At 36.8% G+C, this 27,132-nt stretch overlaps 1 protein-coding gene across 1 annotated transcript in view; it reads right to left on the reverse strand.

The window, feature by feature from the left end:
- Positions 1 to 27,132, reverse strand: part of LOC150109299 (protein turtle-like) — a 486,901-nt gene that overhangs the window by 183,471 nt on the left and 276,298 nt on the right. Inside the window, exon 6 of the mRNA XM_090402074.1 lies at positions 10,835 to 11,119. Coding sequence (XP_090258200.1) covers positions 10,835 to 11,119 — 285 coding nt within the window. The remainder of the gene's footprint in view (positions 1 to 10,834; positions 11,120 to 27,132) is intronic.

The following is a 27,132-nucleotide window of genomic DNA, read 5'->3' on the forward strand; positions in this document are numbered from 1 at the left end:
ATCAGGTAGTGAGAGAGTTGAAGTTAATGTTAGGAAATGTGCAGCAGAAAAGTGTGAGAAGGAAGACAGTGGGTGTATTACCCAGATATGATAATGCAGAATTGAGGAGTAGAGAAGAAATAATAAATGGCATGGTAGAAAGATAGTCTGGAATATGCAGATGCTTGGAGTCCATTTGAGGATAGAAGAGAGTGGTATTCAAGAGATGGATTGTATTTGAACTTGGAAGGGCATAGGCACCTAGAGAAATTGTTCTCTGGGCAAGTATGAGTGTGCTAATGCAGGGAAATTACAGTTGCCATGGTCGATGGTAGGAGAGGTAGCCTCCTGTGGGGTAGCAGGATTAGGAATAAAGGAAATCAACTGGTGGCATTCAATAGCCTCAGCTTGTCCAAAGACTATTAGAATCAGTGCAATGTGGAGGATGGATGATGTCCTTAGAGGAAAGAAGTAGAAGGATATAGCATATTTTGACAAGATATGAAGGGCAAATAGGGTGGTGGAATGTTACTTATGATAAATAATGAATTGTGTCCTCTCAGAGTGGAAAATTTGGAAGGAAATGGCACCAATAGTTTTGAAAGTGTACAGTGTGAGATGGAGGTAAGCAAGACAAGACATTTAGTGGCTATGGAACACAGAGGGCGAAAAGCAAAAAATGTTCAGGAAGATTAGCTTGGTGAGTGCAAACCAAATCATTATGGGAGATTTTAACTATGGTAGTATAAACTGGGTAGAGGAAACGGCACATAGTAGTAGTATGGGAATGGAATGTCTGGAATTTTTTTTAAGGACAAATGTCTCACTCAACACATAGTAGAGAGAACATGAGGATCAGTTTTTTTGATTTAGTCTTTGCATCAAAGGAGCTGATTGTAACTGATATGTCAATCTTACTATTGGTGAGAGTAACCATGCTGTCGTGACTTGGAGGCTGTATAGGCATGTAGAAGTATCAAGGAAAAAGGAATTTATGTGAAATTATAAAGCAGGTGACTATAATCTTAGAAATCAGCTTGGGAAGTTCCATGGGTGAAAGAATTACAAAGGAGCGACCAGCAGTGTATAAGTGTTAGTGAATAAATATTTATCAACAGCAATGGCAAATCACATTCCTCAAATGAAAAAGATAATACAATTTGGTTATAGCCCTATGCCTTCCGATGTGTCCTATGTCTGTAGCTGCATGTGTTCACGGGGCTGGTTTGCCTGCTTGCGGGAGGAAAACCCCCAGATAAACTGGGGACAAAAAACCCTGCAGTCCATGCCCAAGACCGGCTAACTTGGCTATGTCTGAGAAAGATCCTTAAGCTCCTCATGTTGGCAACAGGAATTGAACCCAGGACACTCCTTTCCCAGGCATATGGTTGCAAAGCACATAGCCACATCATATTATAAATTAAATCATAATATTATAAATATTATCAAACAGGAACTGCAGATGAAATGAGGTTATGAAAAAAAAAAAAAAATATATATATATATATAAAGAGAGAGAGAGAGAGAGAGAGAGAGAGGTGTAGAGCAATTACATAAGGAATATAAGATGTGAAAACTGACTAGTATAGTAAGGAAGACAAAAATGGAATATTAGAAGACATTAACACTACAATCCAAGCATCCTAAGGAATTCTTTTGTTATGTGGCCAAGGAGGAGAAGTAATTGGACATGAATAGCCCTGTTAGATGGAAAAGAGAGTTTAGTGACTAATGCAAAGTGAAGCTGTTTTGATGATCACTTGATTGGAGCATTTCATCCTGGAAAAGCAGGTTTTATTCCTGGAGAGATAGAGAGGTTTGAAGGTTTAGAAGTGCATGAGGAGAATGTGTTTGAAATGCTAGGTACTCTGGAATTTAATAATGCAATGGGACCGGATATGATTCACTTCATGTTTTAAGAGGATGTGTAAAGGAATTGAGCTCCATTGACCTAGTTGTTCAATGAAAGTCTGGCTACTAGGAAAGTGCCCAACAAATGGAAGGAAGGTAGTGTCATTACACAATGATGGTGGTAGAATGCAGGCATCAAGCTATACACCAGTTTGTATTTCATCGGTAGTTGTTAAGATTTTGGAGAGATAAATGAGACAATATATACAAAATCGAACAGATGAGGATAATATTACCTTGAAGGTTAGCATGGATTTGTTACTCTTGTTTCAGTAATTTGCTGGCCTTTTATAATGAAGTGATAAAAGAGCAGTTGATGCAGGAAATGAATAAATATATATATTGTAATTTTTAAGGACTTTGCAAAAGCATTTGATGGGATGCTACATGATAAGTTGATATTTAAGTTGAAACACATAGGGTTAGATATCAGGTTAGTGAAGTGGATTGGAAACTGGCTGTCTGATGCATATCAGAGAGTTGTGTATGAGAGAACAGCATCAAGGAAAAAGGTCACAATTAGGATTCCACAGGGATCAATACTGGGATCTTTGCTTTTTAACCATTATGTCAATGGCATTGTTGCTGAGTTGCTCAGTTATTACAGATGAGGTAAAGCTTTGAAGGGTTATTAGTAACAGTGCTGATGGGGTAGCCTTTCAGGAGGATTTAAAGAAGCTGGACAGATAGGCAAATAAATAGGGATGTCAATTTAATACAACTAAATGTAAAGTCATGAAATTTGGGAATGTGGAAGCCGCATACTCTATCGCTGGAACTACATCAATAGAAATGTAGGACATAAGGGATTTATTGAAGTGATAGTTGATAAAAATTTGAAATTTGGACGAAAATATTATAAAGGTGGTGAAGATGACCTAGAGAATTACTGTAATACAAAGGACTTTGAGCAGATCAAAGAGTGGTGATTGTATGAAGCCTTGTTCAGGCCAAATCTGGATTACTGTGCCTCAAATCTGGTCACCAGATTTGATGTAGGATTGCTGTAGGAAATGAATATATATTTATTCATACATCAACTATATATACACATCAGCTGCTGTTTTATCAAATTAATTTATCCCACTATGATAAATTAATCATAGTGGCAGATAATGAAAATGATATCATGACTACAATGTTAGCTATGGGGACAGATTGAGGGCATGCAAACTACAATTGACAGATAGATGACAAAGGGGGAACATAATTAAGACGTTTAAACTGTTGAAGGCATTTACAGGATTAACACTGAAGAAATTTTTCATATAGTAGAACAAGAGGAAGGAACATGGACAAGAGAAGACCATCCTTAGAAGTTACAAAAGGAGGTATTGAGTAGGAGGGTTAGAAGCTAATTTTTTGCATGGTGGGTGGTCGGACCATGGAATTCATTGCCTGATAAGGTAGCAAATGTGCATATGATGAACGAGTTTAAGAAGTGGTATGATAGACTGTGTTGTCTAAAGGTCTCCCATGAGGCTTGTGACTCCATGGAGATCTGGAATAGTAATAATGATATTAACAATAATAATTCAGAGTTCAGTGGTGCATTCAGCTAAACCTATTTGGAAATGTGCAAAGTGCATAAGGACTTTAACTTTTAACATTACTGACCTAAAGGGTGAAGCAGATGCTTTTCATATTCCCTGCTATCGGATGAGGAAAACTGTGAGTGGGAAAAGATTTATGAGCCTGTTGCTCGCCCTGAGTGGGCCTGAGGATTATTCTTTGGGGTTGCAGTTTAAGACAGCCTTGGTCTTTTATGCTTAAAGTAATCTGTTGCATCGTAATTTGACGTTAGTTGAATTAGTTTATTAGGGTGCATAGATGCTTTTGAGAAGAACTTAGTTGCTGTAGCCTGAATGAAGGTCATTTAGCTAAATCATGAAAGTCATGAAGCTCATATAGAGGACATTTGTGTCCCGGTGAAGTTGCACAGTATGTACGAACCATGGTGTGTTGCAGATCATTCTGAGACATTTATTTTGCACACATTGTAGTTTGAGTATATTGGTATCGACAGTATGGCTTCATGCCAGAGAAGCATAGGTGAGTATAGGATGAATCATCATTTTATATATAAGTAAATTGATTCTCATGCTCAATTTACTGTTTTCTATTAATTAAAGGATAGAGCTGGGCAATGATTTTTGATGTCTTTAGACAGATAGTTTTGACATGGGAGCTGAAAGTCAGTTTTTTGTCCATCAATATGCCAAGATATTTGATCTCAGTAAACCATGGGATTTTTGTGTTAAATAGGAGGATGTCTCCAGTAGGAAGCATTGGTCTTTTGGCGAATAGCACTGCTATGCTCTTTTGAGGATTTACTTGGAGTCGCCATTTGGTGAAATATTGTTCAATTAGCAGTAGATTTTCCTGCAGTTTCTTGATTGCTAGATGCGGTTTTAAAGATCTGGCCAGTATCACAGTATCATCTGCATATAGGGCCTTGATAGATGACAGTGGGTTGTGCGGGATATCACACATATATGGAAAATAGAGTCGGTGCCAGAAGAGATCCTTGTGGGACTCCAGCCAGGATGCGCTTTTGTATTGAGAGTACATCATTTAACTTAACTTGCATGCACCTATTGTAGAGGTATGACCTGATCAGTTCAACCATTCCCATTGGTGTACCAAAAGATATAATTTTGTGTAGCAAGCCATAATTCCAAAACTTGTCGAATGCACTGGCTATGTCCAGGAAAACAGCCCCAGTGCATTGACGCCAAATAAATCCTGTGGTAACATATTCCACCAATCTATATATCTGTTGGGTGGTGCTGTGAGATTGTCGGAAACCAAACTGATCCTCAGGAATAATGTTTAGCCTGTGCACTAATTCGTGGAGTCTAGTGAGAATAGCTTTCTCGGCGATTTTGCCCAGGTGGAGATGAGGCTAATTGGTCTGTAACTTTCAGGTAATCGCGGTCTTTTCCAGGTTTAGGGATTATATCTGCTAACTTCCAGTGGAAAGGGAAATATTTATAGCGTAAGATGGAGTTTATTATGTTAGTCAGATGCACAATAGCTATGCAGGGTAGTAGTTTTATCACCTTGTTGGTGATTCCATCAGGTCCAGGTGCTTTTTGTTGTTTAATTTCTTGATTGTCGTATAATTCTGTAGGTGATGTGGGTGCAATTGGACTAGAGTATGTGATAGAAGATTTGAACATAAATCTGACGTGTCGGTGGATCTTGTATATGTGCTTGAAGTCGAGGTGGTCGTAAGAGGGTTTGCGTTGGCTCTCTAGATTTCTTGCTATTGCCTCGGCTTTATCTGCATCAGTATGGATGAGGCCAACATCTGTTTGGAGATGCCGAAGAGGTTTGTTTTTGTTCTCGATCTTTCTGATTAGATTCCATATGGAGTGGTTATCAGGAGAGATAGAAGTAAATTTTTCCTCCCAAAGTTGACTTCTATGCATTCTGTGAGGACATCTCTAACTGCGGAGTTGAATCTATTCAAATTTCGTTTATCTTGAGGTGCTCGGGTGTTGTGATATCTCTTTCTTGCCCTGTTCTTCTCTCTGATCAAGATCAGGATGTCTTCTGGCAAGTGATTTGGGCTGCGGGCAGTTCTGGAAATAGTAATTGCTGCAACAGCTGTGTTAACTTGTTTAGTTAGGTTCTTTACATCTATTTCAATTTCATCTGTTGATTTTATTATCGGCACAGGACCAATATATTTTGGAAGTACCTTGGATAGCTTGTCCCAGGGTATGAATGAATGTGAAGGTGGGGGACAAATTGTCTTGGTTTCCCAGCTTTAATAGAATAGGATCGCGATCTGATAATAGATCATTGAATGTCATTATACTGTACTGTAGCCTTACATTTTGTAGGATAGCTATGTCCAAAATATCAGCCCCACCGTATATGTTGTGATGGGTAGGCTCGGTGGGGCCTGCCACAATGACATTGTTGAATCCTGAATAGTTTGCTAGTATTTGTCCATTTTTATTGATAGAACGGCTGTTCCAGTCAGATGATTAGGGTTAAAATCACCGGCCATAATTGCAGCTCCCTGTTGTCGAGTACGGCGTTTAGATCCGAGAGCAGTAATGATTTTTGCAGAGGATTGTAAACTGTGAAGATTTTTAGATTACCCGTCGAACACGTAGGAATTTCAATGCCTGTAATCTCAAGATTAGTGGTGGATGGGAATTTGTAGAGTGATGATTGACGTGATTCTTTATGAAAATAGCAGCGCTTCTGCCTCTGCAGGATAATCTCTGTTCTGTACAGCTGGTATCCCCTAATTTTGTGGTTATCCGAAGTTATTCGTCTGTGGTTATTCGCAGATGGGTCTCGTTTAGCAAGAGTACATCTGGCTAAAGCCTTTGGGTGAACTCTTGGAGCTCCAAGATCTTTCCGCTTAGGCCATTCGCATTCCATGAAATGATCTGCAGAGAATCCGGATTTATTTTGTTTTTCTTCATGAGTGAGCGCTGAATATAATGGCTTGTGTATCCTTTAGAAATCTACTAGTAGAACCTGGTGAGGGGCTGGATCTGCTAAAATCTAATAGCATATTTGCCAGAGAAGAGGTAATGATAGCTGTCAGACTTGTATGTGTGTGGTGTTGAGTGCTCCAAGGATGTCTGTTTGGGACGAGCTACTTCCGCATATGTCATCGTCTGTGATTGCTGAGTTCTTTCGAGAACCTCAGGCTTCGTTAGATGGGTTTCTGACCCTTTATGTTGGTCTTTGAGAGGCTGTGAGTCAGTAATCTCTGATGCGGAACTGCTGAGGGAGGAAGTGTTTCTAGGATTGTGAATGCATCCTCTGTAGTTGGCAGTGTGAGGACTGCCACAGTTGGCACATTTAGCCAGTGTGGTGGTTTTTGGAATAATGCATGTATTTGTTGGGTGGCTGACCCCACACTTTAAACATTTGAATTCAGTCTTGCACATTTTCTGAGCGTCGCCAAATTTCTGACATCCGTGGCACTGCCTTGTTGAAGCCCTTTTCTTAATGGTTCTAGGGTGATTTTCAGTCCACAGATGGACATCAGGTTGTATACGTGTTTATAAGTTGGACCAATATCTACTAGTATCAGTGACATTGGAGTCATGTCCTTTTTGGCCATTCTACTAACCTTAATGGGTGGTAAGTCCTGTTGGTGCAGTTCTGCAGCCATTTCTTCTGTGGATACATCCTCAGGTATACATCTGATCACCACTTTTAGGTTTTTCTCTGATCCAAGTGAAAAGGTGGGGTACTGAATGCTTCTGGTGTTCAATTCACCTGTTAATCTTCTATAATCCATTACTGTCATAGGTTGAATTTTAATACCATCTGAGACATTCTTTGCATTACTATATGAGATCTGTAGATTAGACATCGTTGTCCTCAGCAACATCCATTTATGTTTGTCGCGAGAACAATCGGAGGTATCCTTTCTCTAGTGGAGGTAGGAGCATCCAGAATAGGACTGTCTTCTTCCATTCCATCCTCTTTAGGTGGTTCAGAGGCTGCAGTTTTGTGTTTTTTATAAGCACGGACCTCCTGGTAATCACTGTGGTCTGTAAGGGGATTGTCATCAGCTGTTGTTGCTAGTTCGCTGGTGCAGTCTTGGGGGATGTTGGGGAGAAGTTTTGAGAGTTGAGGGTCATCTGTGTCAACTTCTTTTATCTGATGTATTAAGACTTTTCTTGGCCATTTGGTGTGAAGTAGATTGCCTATGTGTTTGAATATTGCCAGAAGTTGTTTGAAATTAAGTTCTTCGTACAGTGTATCCATGGTTGGACTTAAGCTTTGTTCTGTAGAGCAGGACATGTCTTGCTTTTATCATAATAATAATCAGACAGTTGCTATATCAAGTGAATGAAACAATGGTGATACTAATGGCAGTAGGCCTAGCGTATTACCCTTGTTGTGAATTCAGTTGACTTACCTGCACAGGCTGACTCTTCGATGTATAAGAATAAGAAAGACCTCTTTGAAAAACAAACTGCCTATCTATAGTAGCAAAATTATTTACTACTTATAAATTAACTAGTCAAAAATTCCTTAAATCACATTTTCTATCAACGATCAAAATCAGAATTCACTTCGTCCACCATTTTCCAGTGCATAAGGATAAAGTAATGCAGAAGTCATATATTTCCCATATATAAGTAGTCAAAGGGTATCACACCTTATTACTAAAATAATCTGGATTAGAGATAGATGTTGAAAGTTTTTTCACTTGGTTATACACTATAAATTAAAGATGTGAAGAAATTATATCCTTGGTTTCATCCTTTATCCAAATGTAAGCAAACAAAGTTTGCATGTGAAATAACTTCATAACTAGGCTATGCGCATACAGAGACTAATGACTTCACATGAGACCACAATAAAGGTTGAAACTGGTCTGGGTAGTGGCCCTTCCCATAATGCATCGCTTTATACATTTCTGTAAGTTTATGTGTCTTGCATTATGGGATCTTTTTTATTTATTATTTATTATTATTACGGGTATCTCCATGGACTCAGTAGACTCATGGCGGGAGACCCAAAATAGCAAAACAATATCTGTCATATCTCTTCTTGAATTAATTTACAGATGAAGAGCTCACAACTAAGTCAGGCAATGAATTCCACTCATTCACCACCCTCCAGGCAAAAAAACTTTTTCTCACACCCTTGTTAACCACAGTCTTCTTTAATTTCCAGGGATGACCTCTTGTTCTTCCATCACTATCACACAGCTGAAACATTACCCCTGCATCAGTCCTATAAAAACCTTTCAGTAATTTAAATATTTCTATCATATCCCCTCTTCTCTGCCTATCAACCAACCTCTGCAATCCATAAGCTCTCAATCTATCAATGTAGGGAGCATTTTTTACATTACTCACCAACTTAGATTCTAAGACGACTGGTGTGAAGTATTAGCTACTATATACAAGTAACCCAGTCATAAAGTTACTATAGACACAGAAAGGATAAAGAATGAAACCAAGAATATAATTTCTTTGCATCTTCAATTGATAGTGTAAAACCAAGTGAAAAAATTTTCAAATCTATCTCTAATCCAGAGTATTGTATTATATCACACCTTATAACTTAACACACCTTATAACTTATAAGCTCAACTTTATTGAGATCTCACTGATGAGACCTCAATAAAGGTTGAATTCGGTCTGGGTAGTGGCCTTTCCCATGATGCATAGCTTTATGCATGTCTGTAAGGATATGTGCTTTGCATCATGTTATATATCATATCATAATATGATATGATATATAATATCATATCATCCTAAGGCAATTGATGTGAAGTTACATCATGTACAAACTTTGTTTGCTTACACTTGGATAAAGGATGAAACCAAGACTATAATTTCTTGGCATCTTTAATTTATAGTTTCTGTTGCAACTGAGTTGATAGGATTACACTATTAGTGTTCAAAGGAACAGTTCTAAAAGTTGTGTAGAAAACAAATTTATGAACAATTAATAGTAATCACATCCCAAAAGTTGGAGATTGGCATACCGTCAGAGAAGCTGAGGTTTAGATGATTTCATAGCACTTCATATGTCTCAAGAAAAAATAAATCAAATTTGAACCTGCTGGAATGAAGAATCTTTGTCTGCCTCTAAAGGATTCTGTGCATGCTAGTATGAGAAGTATGAGAAGCAAGGCTAGCATTGTAAGATTCCAAAAATGCAATATGGTCTTGGATTCCAATCAAAGCAGAGTGGCCAGTCTGTCAAAATAACAAAGATAATTTGAGCAGGGTATTCAATAGACATACTAAAAGAAAGAATGGCAACATATTCTTTGTAGATGGTAACTTTCTTTCTTACTGTTTTCAGATTTTCAATATTTGTTTAATAACCAAAAACACTACAACAGAAATGGTGTTCAGACTATTTTTTTATTCATTTGTGTGGGCTACTCACTTGTATACAATAGCAATCAAGAAATATAAATTTTGCAATTAATATTGTATGTGTAAGAACTCTAGTTACCTTGTTGCTCAACTTTTCTTTTCATAATAACATCAAGCCAAAGTATGATATATCATTCCTCTTTCCAATCAAAGTCAAATTGAAGGCAGAATTTAAGTGCTTTACTTCAGTGGCATGCAAAGAAATATCATTTTGCATGTAGCATAGGGTAATTATCACTCACTTAATGAGTTCTTTTTAGTGCACAAACATAGAAAAGTATTAAAAACAATATCACATCTGATAAAAAAACGTGTAGAATATAAAAATATTCATAAGGCTCTAAGGACATAAGTAACTATTCAAATCAAGACATAAAATCAAGTAATGTCAAAAATTTCACATAAATTTCACGTAATTTCTTAAATTTCCTGAATGAAATGTGCTACTAACACATTTCATTCAGAAATTGCCTACCAGGGAATTCTCCTAACCTGATAATTGATAATGAGCCTGTATGGTCTTGTGAAAATAGTGTTTGCAATCCACGGTACTAGGCCACGTAAAGGAAGACCAGTGAAAGTTTGATTCTAGTTGTCAACTAGAGGAATTTTAATAAGCATTTCTTTGACTGGTTCCCAAGTTAGTTGATCTTCAGCACAAGCAAGTAAGTTTTTCTCCCAGAAACTCGATTTTTCATCTCATAAACTCAAGAAAAGGAACCACAGAACCCAGACAACAGTATATTATGCTAGGTTTAGGGACCATGAGATAGCCACAAGTGCCTGCCATACTCTTTTTGCCAGATGTTCTTTAATTCCATTGATAGTTTGGTTATCTCTGATTTGCTATGGGTGGAGACAAGGCTAAAACGACCTCTCCAAATCTCTTTGGGGAATAAAAGGTGTTAGTGGGTTTTTATTTTATTTCATTCTCTCTCTCTCTCTCTCTCTCTTTTTTGATAATTGACAAGTAAGATTATGGTAATAATTTCAATATGTTAAACACACAAATCATAGTTAACAGTAAATACAGTACAAGTTATTAAGACAAATACCTCTTACAAGTACTTCCATGATGTTTGAAGTGCCTGCTGTTCCATGTACATTGTAAGGAGTGCAACGATAGCGACCCTGATGTTCATGGCTAACTCGCTGAAATAATAAAGATCCATTGTTGAGTGTCACAACCCCTGGTGTAGCATTAGGATCAAATGGTCGACGATCTTTAGTCCATGTGATGAACTGGAATGGTGGACTAGCTTGAACGTAACACCGTAATATCCCTGATAATCCTAGTGGAAGGTACTGGATGGTGGGAGAGTATGTAACCCTGGCGGGATCTGGAAATGAAGAATAACAACAAAAAAAAGCACAAAATATGAATAAATAACAGAAAATTAAGGAAACAAACTTATATTGGCATGGTAGTTAGTTGATTTAATATAAAAGAATAAGAATTCCTGGGCCTAAGCACTGACTGAAATACTCTTAATTTCATGTCTTAGGTGCAGTTCTGCTTTTTGCATTCTTATAGGTATTATTATTGTTATTATTATTCAGGCCTCCATGGAGTCACTTTTGACTCATCTTGGGAGGTCCTTTCTAAGAAACACAAGTCTATCAAGACTCATTGAGGGAGGTCCCTCCTAGGAAACACAAAGTCTATCATACCACTCCTTAAACGCATTGACTGTTCTCGATCTCAACACTCCATCAGGCAATGCATTCCATGGTTCAACCACCCCTCCATGCAAACAAACCACTCCTCACCTTCTTTCTCACAGTTTCCTTTCATAACTTCCAGGGATGGCCCCTTGTCATGACTCCTTCCCACTGTTCAACCAAGCGAAGGAACTCCCCAGTGTCAACCCTGTAACCACCTCTCAACAGTTTAAAAGTCTCCATCATATCACCTCTCCTCCTTCTATCCACCAAACTCTGCAGTCCACACTCTCTCAGCCGATCCTCATAACTAACATTGTACAGTCCTGACACCATCTTTGTTATCTGCCTTTGTACCCTTTCCACAGTTAATTTATCCCATTCAAATCCTAGGGAGCAGATCTGAGAACAATAGTCTAAGTGTAGTCTGATCAGAGTCTTATACAACGGAATGATAACCATTTTATCTCTGCAGGTCAGTGTCCTTCTCATTATTGCAGCAATCCTCTGTGTTACCTTCACTACCTTTGCAATATGTCCCGGCAATTTCAGTTTTCTATCAATCATCAACCCCAGATCTCTTGTCTCCCCTGCTTCCTCCAGTTTAACTCCTCTCATAGAGTATGCAGCGTCCCAACGATGTGTTCCAAACCTCAAGACCTTACATTTTGCTGCATTAAACTGACAACCCCCCATTCATTTGCCCATCTATCTAGTTTATTCAAATCCTCTTGCAGGGCTACCACATCTGCACTATTACTAATAACCCTTCCCAGCTTCGCATCATCCACAAACAACTGAATATCCCCTTGCAATCCATGGACAATGTCATTGATATAAAGGCTAAACAATATAGGTCCCAGCACTGAGCCCTGTGGAATCCCACTCACTTGTAACCTTCTGCCTCTTTGATATTGCTCCACCATACACAACTCTCTGATACCTATCGGACAACCAATCCTGAATTCAGTTGACCAATCTGACATCCAGACCCATGTGCTGCAACTTGAATATCAGCTTATCATGTGGCGCCCTGTCAAATGCCTTTGCTAAGTCTAGGAAAATGGCAGTATATGCTCTTCCCTCATCTAATGCTCTATATGTATATAGATATGCTGTATCTATATGTATATAGATAGTATATGCTGTACTATCATAAAATAATAATAATAATAATAATAACTATTATTATTATTATTAAGAGAGACCTCCAGGGAGTCAGGGACTCATTGAGGGAGGCCACATACTACACGTGCCAGCTATCATACTTATTCTTGAATTCATTCACACTGCTTCACAAAATCCAATGGCAATCCATTCCAATCATGCACCACCCTATGAGAGAAAAATTTAGCCTTCACCCCTTTCTTAGCAGCATTCGTTCTCAGCTTCCAAGGATGCCCTCTTGTCCTTTCCTCACTCTCCATAAAAATTCAACTGAAATTCTGTATGACCCTTTCAAAAGTTTGTAAGTCTCAATCATATCACCCTTCTTTCTCCTGTTTGCTAGAGTCCGCAGTCTACAAATTTTCAATCTGTTTTCATTATCATTATTCCACAATCCTGATGTCATTTTTAACACTCTCCTTTGCACTCTCAACACTATATCAGAATCACAATGGAAACTAGGAGACCAGACCTGGGCACAATAGTCCAAGGTCTTATCTTGTAAAGAGACAAAATGACATCCTTATCTTTACATGTGAACGTTCGTTTCAGCATTGCAATTATCTTTTGAGTTGTACTTGCAATATCTTTGCTTCATGGCACCTGAACTTCAACTTTCTGTCTACTAACACTCCAATATCCCTCATCAGTTTCTTCTAGCATAATCCCCAATATAATACGACATTGGATATCTAATCACGCCAAAGTGAATGACTTTACATTTACTGAAATTGAACTGACACCCATTTTCCCCAGCAACATTCAACAATAGAATATCAGCAACATTCTTGATTACCCTACCTATCTTTGCATCATCAGCAAATAGCTGAATGTCGCTTGTCAAATCCTTTCCAATATCATTAATGTACAGATTAAATAACAGTGGACCAAGCACTGATCCTTGTGGTACACCATTGGTTAACCTGAAATCTTGCAGACTCACATCCCCCGTATACCACTTTTTGATATCTGTTAGTCAGCCATCCTCTTATTCATGCTAATATTCTATAATCCAAATCCATATTCTCAAATTAATGCAAGATCTACCATGCTGTATTCTGTCAAAAGCCTTAGCAAAATCCAAAAGTATCAAGGTATATCCATTCCCCAAGGTATATCCATTCTATAACAGTGTTACCATGCAATGATAACATTGTTATAGAATGTGAGCAAGTTGCTAAAACACGACCTTCGCTTAGTAAACCCATGTTGCTCATTGCAAAGTAGAGATTCACAGTCAACCCATTTCTGAATACGAGTCCTAACCAATTTTTCTAAAATCTTCACCACCACCATCCTGAGATACTGTTTGGTCGATAGTTGGATACATTGGTCTGTCGATATTCTTCCCATCCAGCAACCAATCCCATTCCACTCATTCAGTGTACTCCTCAGTTTGACATAAATTCCTGCTTTGTAGTTCAGCATGTAATCTTTTCTGAATGGAATATTCATAAACTTAGTCACTTCCCAAGTGGGTACTGCATGATCACTGTCACCAATCAGAGGCATAATAGTTAAGTCTTTAACTTAAACGCCCTTTGACACTATAGTCCAATCTAACACTCTTTGACCTCGAGTTCCTTCTGTCACATGTTACTTGAGGATGTTGTCCCAGAACAGCTCAATAAATTCATTTTCATTTTTCTCATGAGATTCTACTGCTACCCAATCAATATTTGGATAATTAAAGTCTCCCATTATGATTACTCCTTTCAAGCTCATCTCTTCTATTTGGTGATGCATTTCTTCATCACTAGCAACCGATCCACCAGGTCTGTAACAACACCCCACTATGTAATTGGTCTTGTTAGATTCCACCTCACACTGGATGACTTCAACTCACTGCCACGTGAAATACTGTTAGTAGCAGTAGTACTACAATCATAGGTGTCAACTCTAACTGGATTCAAGTCATCCGATATCATTTGCAGGAGTCCCCCCCCCCCCTCTCATATCCTCTCTATCCTTCCTAAAAATACTGTACCCTTTACACCTGATGCCAGTTGGTATGTCGGCCTCACTAATATCAGCAATCTGAGGTCCCAACATATTGACCAAGCAACAAACTCTATCCCTATATTTCTGATGCTCCTAGCATTCGTGTACAGATGATAATCTACCTGCATGTTCTTTTGTATACTCTTGTCTGCATCTGCATGACACAGTTGGACAACTTGAAAATCTCTATTCTTCTCTAGTGCCTTTTACATGTGGACATCTTTGCACATGTTTGATGGGTTCAAACCGGATGAACACAAAGTCAAAATCGTTCTCTCCTTCAGCATTTCCATGATATTTTATTCAAATGAAATCTAGGTATTCTGAATATTGTTATCTGATATTCTTTTTGATAACTGCTATAAAAATGGAATGCGCTGCAAGGGTATGGTATGTGACCAAGAAAAAATATCTGAAAAATTCTAAAACTGATATGAATTTAAGAAAATGCTCGGTAGCCATTTACCAATTTTGCTACAAGCATCCAAGTAGTATTTCACTTCTGTCCAGGTTGTGATGAATCATGTGCAGCATAATTCATTGTTACTACATCTGCTGAGATTTTCATGACTTGTCTATACCAAGACAAGTCATGAATTGTCTTGGTATAGACAATGTTTTTACATTATTCCCTCACCATATTAAAAAAAAATCCTGTAAATGGTGTAAGATAAGGACTTCATCCAAACCAAGTTATAGGTCCACTTCTCCAAACCCATTAATCAGGAACATGCCACAAAGCAAATCTAAAGATTTGCTGTCTTGTTGGAAAACATCAGTTGTATGTTTTCTCAGTGACTTCTATCTGGGAAAAAATAAGCTGTCCTAACACATCCAAGTAAATGTCTCTGGTAATGGTTTTTCCTATCACATAGTAGGATCTTTATTATTATTTTTTTTTGTAGATGATGTGATATTCTGATTCCCAAATTCTATGCTTATTTATTTATTTATTTTGTATCCAAACACAAGTGGTACAGTACTAAGCAATTCTATGCTTATCATGATTATTGTGGTCATTAACGTGAAAGTTAGCTTGGCATGAATATTACCAGTGTTTAAGAGGATCAATTTCATATTGAATGAAATCGATCCTCATCAATTTCATTCAATATGAAATTTGTACATTTGATCCAATTTGCAGTCGGAGTGACTTCAATTTTTGCATGTCTCAGTTGAATTTTTATTTTTTTATCTCTGTGTAATCTGACATTCTGATATATTCTACAGCTCTTTGAATGTTCCAGTTTCCCTGGAATTAATTAATGTTATGTGTGAAACGTATCATTATTATATGATAACAATATTAGACTGTATTCCTCAGTTTAGACAGATACAAATAATGGTAACATTGATGAAACCATGGAATCAAGCAAGAGCTGCAGAAGAGGGAAATTTTATGGTATAAAGAGAAGAATAGTCAAGTGATATCTACATATGAGTATAAAATGCAGGTTAGGAAAATGACAGGAATGTTGAAGTAGGAAGAGAGGACACCAAGTACAATCCTAGAGAATTCTACTGTTATGTGGGTTGGAAAAGAAAATTAATGTTCAAGACTGACTTTAGTTGCTTGAGATAGCATACATCTATGATCACAAGTGACATCAGAAGAAAATGCAGTAGCAGAAATATTTTGTGGATATTTTTCCAGGGTATATTTCATATCAGAGGAGGGAGCAATATTGAACACAGTAGTGGCAGATGAAGAGGTTGATGAAATGTTTGGAATAGTAATAAAGTTGGCAGGAATAGATAGAATATTAAGGGAATGCACAAAGAAGATAATGGTGCTCTTAAGTTGGTTATTTAATAAATCATGCAATAGGCAAAATACCTATTGCATGATTTATTAAATAACCAAGGAAAAATAATATTACTATCCAGGTGGAGAGTATTAAATTAGAAACTAATGCCAGGTTGTATTTTAAGCACAGTGACAAAAGTGTTGGAGGGGAGAGATTAAAATACAGAATAGGAATATTTATTATTTTATTTTATATTTATTTTTTATTAATAGGAATAAAAATAGATAGAATATTAGTACATATATTAAGGGAATGTGCAGGGAGCTACTGTGCCCTTAACTTGGCTATTCAACAAAAGTCATGCAACAGGTAAAATTCCTGAAGACTGAAAGGAGGGGAAAAATAGTATTGCTATCTATGGGAGGATGGTATCAAACTGGAAACTAATGTCAGGTTATGTTTTCAGAATAGTGACAAACGGGACAGATTAGAATGCTGAATTAGACCAATAAGACTAGAAATATTTACAGGAAGTAAATATTTAAAACTGCCAAGGCAAACTTCAAAAATATTTGTGTCAACCCTAAAATGTAAGAACACTCATAAGAGATGACTGACTCCAAGAGCTGGAGAAAGCTAGAAACAAAATAATGGGACATCTTTGACCTCACAGAAATAAGGAGAAACTCTAAGCAGATAACTGACTTGGAAAGTGATAAGTTGGCTAAACTGAAACAGAGTATATAATTAATGGAGAAATTTTGAAAGAGAAAGAGGCAGTGCTGGTGGAGAGAGAGAGACTTGCAGATTAGAGATCACACTTCTAAAATTGTAAGAACATCACAACATATTATGAAAATAACGAGGAGTAGATTGACATGCAGAAGCAAAGAGATTATGGTTCTCTTGTATAAGGCTTTGATCAGGCTGCATATGGACTACTTTGTGCATATTTGATCACCTGGTTTTCAAAGGGATGAGAGAGTCCAGAGAAGGTTCACTAAGTCATTGTAAGTCTATGGAATCGATGTCAGATATGAGGAGATACTGAGGGAATGCAACCTGAAGAACCATGTGAATAGAAGAAGGAGAGGGGGATATGATTGAGTTACACAAGTTCATAAGGAGTTTTTATTGAATTAATGTGGAAGAAATTTTTTATAGAGTAGAGCAGTGTTTCTCAAAGTGTGGTATGCATACCCCTAGGGGGGCAAAAGGTCTTCAGGGGTACGTGGCAATTTTCGGCTATGCACCATTAACGCATGGAATCATTATTAAAAAAAAAAATTAAAAAGTATATATTTCTCACAATAAATTATATATTATATATGAATTCTCCTACTCAAATTGCGAGTTACTATCACCACGATGTTTACGTCCTGGCGATAGTAACTCGCTCCCTGCAGTAAACAACATGCCCTCCCCAACAGCGTCACTATACTGAAGACACAAAAAAAAACAAGTAGTTTTATTGTATCACTGAATAAGGTACAGAGACGTTTGCAGTCTGTGTAATATATTTCTCAACAAATAGTGCAATTAGATACAACTGGGATAAAAATGGCACTAACTAATGAATCACATCTCTCCTCCAACAGAAACTGCTGTATAGACCCAAGCAAAACCATATGTTGCCAGTGCAACATGTGGTTTTGCTTGACACCACTCCTGTTATGAACGTGTTCAAACTAAGAAATATATAGTGAATAGTGAATGTGTTTCAGATATTATTATGGAATTCGGTTGAAGAGAATTAGCATTTCAACTCAACCATTGGCTTGTCTTTGGTTCATGCAATCTTTTGTTAATACCACACCAATCATATGCACTTCTTCATAGCTCCTCTATCTCTACTGGCCTACCATTACTGTCTGTTTTGTGCTCCACTTTTACTTCTCATTAGTCATTTGTGAAAGATTGTTCATTATGTATCTCAAGTCTTGTAAATCACTGGTAATTTTTGCTTGAAATAATGGGAAAGAAGATGAAGCTATTTGGGTATTTGAAAACTTTAGTTTCTGAAAATTCCCGCACATATCTCGCACCACGATTTTTTAGCTTTAACTTTGGAAAAAAAACTGCGAGTTATATTCAAGTAAATATGGTAATTTTTTTAGCTTTCAAATTCTTAAGTATGGATCATTGGTTAAAGACTGGATTTATAAAACTCACAAAAGAGAGCAATATAGCAAATACAAGTAGTTTTAATATTGTTGTAATACAAGTAGTTGCAACAAGAAAACATTGATATTGTATCTGAATCAAATGAAATTGATAAGGGTGTGTCATCTGACATCTTTAGAGAACCAACTAGGAAGAAGATGAAAAATCTTCGTACGTATGATATGAATTACTTGAAATGGAATCTTCATGGATGGCAAATGAAGAGGAATCTATTCAAAATTTTGTTCTATTAAAAAAATCATATTGTTTGTCTACATGAACATATAAATTCAAATAAAATAGACATTTACAATGAAATATACTTTATTTATTTATTACTTTGATAAGGGGGTACTTGGTAATAATGAAAATTAAAGAAGGGGTATGCAGATATCTGAAGTTTGAGAAACACTAGAGTAGAGGGAGAGACAAGGATAAAACAAGAGGCCATCCATTGAAGCTGTATAAAAAGGGGTGTGAGCAGGGGAGTGAGAAGAAGCTTTTTTGCATGGAGAATGATTAATAAGTGAAATGCATTGCCTAAAACGGTGATGAATGCAGAAACTGTGGTTTCTGCATTCATTGGTTTAAGGCATGATTTGATAATCTTTTTGCATGAGAGAGTGTGGATCTCCTGCAATGATTCCTTTCACCCCATGGAGGTCAGGTGTTACAGTAATAATGTTCAGTATTGGTTCAATAATGTTTTCGACAAAAAGAACATTATTCCAGTTTTCCGAATAAATACATTTTTAAATGTATCTGTAAAAACGCTAGGGCTATCAGATCACTTGTTTAATTCCAGTATTGATTGATAAGTAACCTCCTTTTTTTTATATGCAAACAACTGCTTAACTTTTCTAACACTTTCTGCAAATAGTTTGCATTATCTAACATTTACTCCTTGTTCCAGAAGAGCATCTAAAAGAGTGGTATGGGCTATGTCAAAAATGCTTTATTATGGTTGATAAAAAACAATGTACAGGGATTTGACATATAATTTTCAAAAAGTTAACTTACTGCTGCTGCATGCAAGCAAAACCTGTTATAGAAAAGTTTTGCCTAAATCCTTCATGCTTATATATGGTTGGGGCTGGTTTACTTCTAGATGGCCTGTGATTCAGATATTAAAGCTAGCCTGGCTGGCCAAGTGGTTAGCAATCCACTCTCCGGCCCAAAGGCTGCAGGTTCGAATCCTGCCATAGGCATGGATATTTGTGATTGTCTGTGGAAATACTAGTAGTGGTGGTTGGCAGTAGATAGCATTGATGTAGTTGCAGTCAGTTGGTGGATTGAATGGTGGAGACAGAGTTGTAGAGCAGGTGCTCTCCCTGGAGGCATCAAATAATAATAATAATAATAAACAATTTCAATGATAGTTTCAAGGAAATGAGACTGATCGGGCTATAGTTATTTATATCTGATTTATATTTTTATTTGCGAAAAAGGGTTACCAGTTTTGATTTTAGCCACTATTCTGGGATGGATTAATTAAAAATAATGTTGTAATAGTTTTGCAAGAAGAGGTAACAATTCTCCAAATCCAAGTTTTAAGTTTAACGTTTATCACATTTTTTTGGAGTTTTCCTATTTTTTACCTCATGTATGCCATTCTGAGTTTCAGAACTGCTGAACTCCAGGACAGTTTCTTGATTATCCAGTAACTATTCCTGTGGCATAAAGAAGTTGGTGAATTATAATACAGTTTTTTTTTAGAAATTACATTTTTACATTTTCCTACTTTTACATTTTTTTTTGTCTATTGTTTGTAGGAAGGTTCCCCCCCCCCCCTCTCTCTCTCTTTCTTTTCATTGTTTAGTTGGTTGATCATCTGTTACCTGTAAACAACATCCCATTTTTTGCTATTTTTGGTAATATTATCTTCAAAGGCATCAAAGAGATCAAAAATTTGATTTTATCTCTAGATATTCCTTCCATAATCATGCTTTTTATGTGGTTTACTTAAGTTTTAATTTCTGTTTCAATTTGGCTATAGAGATCACATATAAACTGTAACTGGTTTAAGGAAAAAATATGATTCCAAAATAATTTAGAATAATATTAATGCATATAAAACTAATCTCAACAAAGAACTAAAGAATGCATCTGCAGAAAGATATAACCAGTTAGAGTAGTGAACAAATTAATCCGAACATTCACATTTTAATTTTGCAAGAAAATAAGTACAAAAATTAAACTCCAACTTCATCTAATAATTTATATGTGCTCCTCTTTTCCTAATTAGTTCAGTAATTTGCTTAGGCATTGACTCTACCAACGTAGAACACATTTTTCTTATTTCTGCATCTCGAAACCATACTTTTATAATGGATTGTATTAAGTTATCCTTTGTATCACAATTTAATTTTTCCAAGTCTGTTTTACACTATGGCCAACAAGTTTTCTATTGGGTTAATGTCAGGATTATTACATGGGCCATTGAAGCAATTGGATGTTGTGATTTTTGAGGAACCCTTTCACTTTTTTTGAAGTATGGCATGGAGTGAGATCCTGTTGGAAGATGACGTCTTTGTCTTTCTGGATCTGTGGGACCATGCTTTTATCCAATATTTTTATGTATTGGTCATTTTTCATCATACCATCAACAGCCACAAGTGATCCTGGTCTGTCATGTGTAAAACAACCTGAGAACATCTTTTTACCTGGATGTTTAGGAGCTTGTTGAAGGTGGGAGGGCAAGTCTTCTCAACTGCTGATTTGCGAACATATGGTACTTGCTCTCCTTGGACAAAGAAATGGCTCTCATCTGAGAATACCACCTGCTCCCACTTCGCAATAGTCATGTCAGAAACATTAATCCCACTAGCTTCCAAGTCTCTATTTAATTCTACAGCAGACAATCGTGGATTCATTTTGCTTTTCCCAACCAGTAAACGAGCTTGAGTAAGTGCAGCTTTCTTATTTCACCTAAATTTTCTTTTTTCTATTAGGAGAAGGTAGCTGTTTCCCTAAACCTCTTTAAAATTGCATTAACAGTACCTAAACCAACACCACACTCATTGGCAATTTGTCTTTGAGTCACAGATGTATATATTTTTGAATGCTTCCTTGAAGATGAATAAAATAAAATCTTTATGTGGAGTTTTTCAAACAAGGTGAGTTAGCTGATCACATACGGAGGTAGGAGGGTTTTTTCTCCTGGAAACTCGGGTTTTTCATCCCGCATACAGACAAATCGGCCCTTCAGAACACACGCAATTTACAGACAAAAAATACTAGTTGTGGTGGGAAAAAGATGGCGTTGATGGAGATGATTGGTAGTAGAGCTTCGGTGTAGTGGTGGAGATAGCTGTATAGGAGGTGTCCTCCCACAATGAGTCTTCAGACTCCTTGGAGGTGTCACGAATAATAATAAAAAAATCTTCAATGAATAAAACATTTCGAATGTCAACTTATTTACACTATGAAAAACGAAACAAACAACACTATTAATAAACATCATAGAGGCACTTAAAACATGCAGCACTCAACCAAAATAGTGAACTAAAACCAAAATCAAAAATATTTTGAACTGAAACCAAAACCAAACACTCAGCGAAAATTCGGCTTGTTCGGATTAATTTGTTCACTACTGTATTTCTATTTTCAGGCAGGCTGACATGGTGCTTCTAACTAACCTGTGATCTGTATTAAAATTATTTATTATTTCTCTCCCCTGAACAATTTTGCATTTTCAATTAATATACCTATGTATAATCTATTTCAACTATTGAGATTACATAAAGCATTTCTTCAGCGTGAAGAAGCAGCAAACATCAAAGTTAAACAGGTAATGAGATTAACAAAAACTTCCATTGACTAGCAACATTGTCAGTTGACATTGACCGTCAACCTATTTAAGTCATCCTGCAAGATATCTACACCATCTGAATTGACAATCGCTCTTCCTAATTTTGCATCATCAGCAAACAAGTGGATATTTCCAGTATCATTAATGTACAAATTAAACAATATCAGACCAAGAACTGAGCCCTAAGGTACACCGCTAGTCACCTGCCTTCTCCTGGACTCAGCTCCTCCATAAACCACTCCTCTTTGATATCTATCCACCAATCATCCTCTAATCCAAATCACCAGCTTCAGATCCATACCCATTTCCTCCAGTTTATGCAACAGAGTTCCGTGTGGTATCTTGTCAATGCAGACAGTTGCTTGTTTCTTGCTGTTGCACAATACTCGCACTCTTTGTGGTTTATTAAATATAATGCTTTGCATTTCATATACAGTGTTTAAATGGAATAATAATCAAGTTATTAATTTGAATAAAATATTAAAAAATTGTGAATGTTTGTGAATCCCAAAAATGACATACATTATGGAAATAAGTATAAGGATACCTATTATATCATTATTATGTGACACCTCCAAGGAATCCAAGGGCTCATCACGGGAGGGTACCCTAGTCCACCTTGCTAAACTTTTCTTACCCTCTCCACTATTCCACCCCTACTCAATTTTCCTACTACGATACTACTGCCATCAATGCCATCTGCCGTCCATCATCACCAACAACAGCATTTTTTGTCTGTGTATTTTTTATAAATTGAGTGTGTTTTGAAGGCCGATTTGCTTGTACGCAGGATAAAAAACCCGAGTTTTCCAGGAGAAAAACCATCCTACATCCATATGAGATTGGCAAACTCATCCTTACTGAAAAAGCACATACTAGGATTCCCCCTCATCACAACGAGAATCGAACCCAGGTCTTTTCAAATCGAAGGGCACAATGTTCTTCTGTTCTTCCAATTGCGCTACGGATGCACTATTGAAAGAAACATACTGAGATGTATATTTCTCTCATTGCAAAGGATAATCAGAAGGTTATTATTATAACGGTGTCTCCATGGAGTCAAAAGACTCATCGCGAGAGACCATGCATTGACACAATAATTATTATTCACACAATACCTATCGTACTTCTCCTTAAATTCATTCACAGATGCAGCATTCACAACCACCTCTGGCAATGCATTCCACCCATTCACAACCCTCCAAGCAAAAAATCTAGTCCTAACACCCTTGTTAACCACACTCTTACACAATCTCCAGGGATGGCCTCTCGTTCTCTCCCTTCCTACACTGGTCTTAAAAAAGTCATCAGTATCAATCCTATTAAACCTCTTTAATAATTTATATGCTTCTATCATATCTCCTCTCCTACATCTATCAGTTAGTTTTTGGAGACCACAGATCTCCAATCTCTCCTTGTAGAAAACATCCCACAGATCTGCAACAATCTTTGTAGCTCGCCTCTGACTCCTTTCCACCATTTTTTCATCACCAAGAAATCCAGGTGACCAGATCTGTGTACAATAGTCCAAATGCTGTCTTATTAATGCCTTATAAAGTGGGACAATCACTTCCTTATCCCTGCTTGTCAGTGTGTTTTTCAACAACCATGTAATTTGACGTGATGTTTTGGCAACTTTTGTAATACGCCCTTTAAACTTAAGTTCTCTGTGCACAATAACTCCCAAGTCCCTTGCCCTGTCAACTTCTTGCAATTCAGTTTCATTAATATAGTAAACAGCATGTGATCTCATCCTCCCAAAGTGCATCACCTCACACTTAGCCACGTTAAACTGACAGCCATTTACCTTAGCCCATACCATCAACCTATTTAAGTCATTCTGCATGATATCTACACCATCTGAATTGACTATCGCTCTTCCTAATTTTGCATCGTCAGCAAACAAGTGGATATTTCCTTTCAAATCATTTCCAATATCATTAATGTACAAATTAAACAATATCGGACCAAGAACTGAGCCCTAAGGTACACCGCTATTCACCTGCCTTCTCCTGGACTCAGCTCCTCCATAAACCACTCCTCTTTGATATCTATCCACCGGTCATCCTGTAATCCAAATCACCAGCTTCGGATCCATACCCATTTCCTCCAATTTATGCAACAGAGTTCCGTGTGGTATCCTGTCAGTGCCTTTGCAAAGTACAGCAGTATCACTGAGTAAGGATTTCCTTTATCCAACTCCATTGTTACTTTGTTATAATATAGGTATATAGAGCAACGGTTCAGACTACATATTTTTCCATTCAGATGGGGCATTATGGATGTTCAATATTATTCATGAATGAATCAGTATATTATTCTAAATGTGAAGGTTGGTGGGTGGACAATAATATCGTCTTCTTCAACCCAAATATTACACCACAAATAGTCACATACTAGGCGTAATGATCTTGAGACTGTTGTTGGTAAGGACATGGCACAAGTCCTTACCAACAGAAAGGACTTGGATTTTTTGGTTATCATATTATTATTATTATTATTTCGTGACACCTCCAAGGAATCCAAAGACTCATCATGGGAGGGTACCTGCTAACTCTCTGTCTCTATCAACTACACCAACGCCATCTGCTGCCAATCACCACCACCACCACTAGTAGTATTTTTAATAAAAATGCTTCTTCATTCGAGAGTTTTACAGAACAGAGATTTCTCTTTTAACATGACAATGAACCATGTCAGACTGCAGATAATGCTGAATACGTTTTTTGGAAAATAATTTCGGAAAAACAACAGGCTTGCATGGAAATGTTTTGATCTCAACCTAAGATGAAACTAGTTGTGCGCGTAAATAACAAATAATGTTTTTCCATTATTATTATTATTACAACGTGACACCTCCAAGAACTCATTCCAGGAGGTTCACACAATTCGTCGTCCCTCCCATAATACTTAATTCTTTAATTACAACGCAATGACACTACTACTACCATCAATGCCATGTACTGCCCACCAACAACAGCATCCTTTGTCTGCATATTGTATATGTTCTCATGGCCGATTTGCCTGTACGCAGGATGAAAACCGGAGTTTCCAGGAGTAAAAGCCCTGCTACTCCCCTATTAGATCGGCTAACTCACAATCAATTAAAAAAAGCCAATATAAAGTTTGCTCTCGTCACGACGAGAATCGAACGCAGATCTTTTCCAACCGAGGGTACACTGTTCCACTGTGTGTGTGTGTAGACATTTTGTAATATATGTATACTTACTTATGCCCTTAGAAACATTAACAATAGCAATTACAGTAAATCTAACGTAGTAAAACCGAAGAAAAAAAAATATAAACGTACCAATACTTTAAAAAAAAAAAAATCAAACCACAGGAAATGGCGAAATATTTATGTATGTAAATATTTCGCCATTTCCATATAAATAATTCGCATATATATAAATAAATTTATGTGTCGATTTCGGAAATTAAACGCGGGTACTTTCAACTGCCGCAACAGTTGTCATTATCTGATTCATTAATTTCGGTCGAGAACGGTTAGTTTTCTCTTCTTTTTTTCTTTACTTTTGTTTCTGCTTTGTATACTGCCTTAAATTAAAGTCGTTTTTAAGTGGTTGATTTCGCTTTCAGTCGGGATTCTCAGGAGACACACAACTCCAACTAATTACGATTTAATTTATCCATTAAATTAGCATATTATCAAACTTGGTAACCTAGTAAGGGCAGTTCGAAGGGAGAGATAGTCGATCATATTTGTCATATTCGACCATGTCTGAAGTGTCCCGGAAGAACCTCTGCTGAGTAAAAACATAATAAGAACTTTTGGTGCGTCTTCATTACTTATTGCGCTTAGTCGTTAATATAGCACTTCCAATAAATGGAGAAATATTACTTTCTGTTCTTGTATTCAAATGAATAAATAATGTTTGTTTGGTTGAGTCCGTGAAAGATTTGACATTCCTATTAAAAGTTAAACTATTCTAACTTATCGCATCATAGCTGTGAAAGTTAATATTCCTTATTTTAATAAATATAATTATTTGTGTTAATACTTTTTTAGAAACTGTTTTAATACTTTTTTTGATTAGAAAGGTTTACAGACACCGCTAAATTCAGTGCTTGGTGCATTGTTCTTTAACTTTTTGAGACTGCGGAAGCCTCCATAAAAAATATTTCTTTTTGGAGGAACCGATGAAAATTTTCACGCACGTACGCACACATACACACACACAAACTTATCGGGAAGGAATTATAACAAAAAACGGTTGTGTGCAAATATTTTAATCAAGAAAAACATATAATACATAATACTGTAAATAATAAAATAATATAACTGCTCTAGTCAATTTAATGAAGAAGAATATTTTTCCCTTCCTCAGAAACAGCATCTAATACAAGTTCTGAATATCTGTATGCTCTAGGAACCCACACATGTTTTCACCGAATCCTAGGGTTCCGTGAAACAAGTTTAAGAAATACTGGCGTAGAGACAGGTGTGTATAACCCTAAATCCCAAGAGAAAGGGAACCCAGAACTTGGGAACATATAATAAAACATTGCACAGACGCTCGTTATTTTCAATGGAAACAAATGCATTATAATGGTGTTATAATACATATTAGAATTTATGACAACCGTTTTGTGTCTCATTCCACAAAACATAAATGAATAAATCTAGGTTACAAAGAAGAGAATAAACAGGAAGTGTATAGGAGAAATTTCTTGCACTTTTGCACTTTGCGCATTAAAGAGGTATTATGCTTCTTTAAATTTAGGTTTTCATTTAAAGTTTAAATTTCAGTTTTTATAGATTTTAAAATATATAAATTGA

The sequence above is a fragment of the Typopeltis vanoorti genome, chromosome 2 (genome assembly GCF_054136105.1).
Source record: "Typopeltis vanoorti isolate ZY-2024b chromosome 2, IOZ_Tvanoo_1.0, whole genome shotgun sequence".
Lineage (NCBI taxonomy): Eukaryota > Metazoa > Arthropoda > Arachnida > Uropygi > Thelyphonidae > Typopeltis > Typopeltis vanoorti.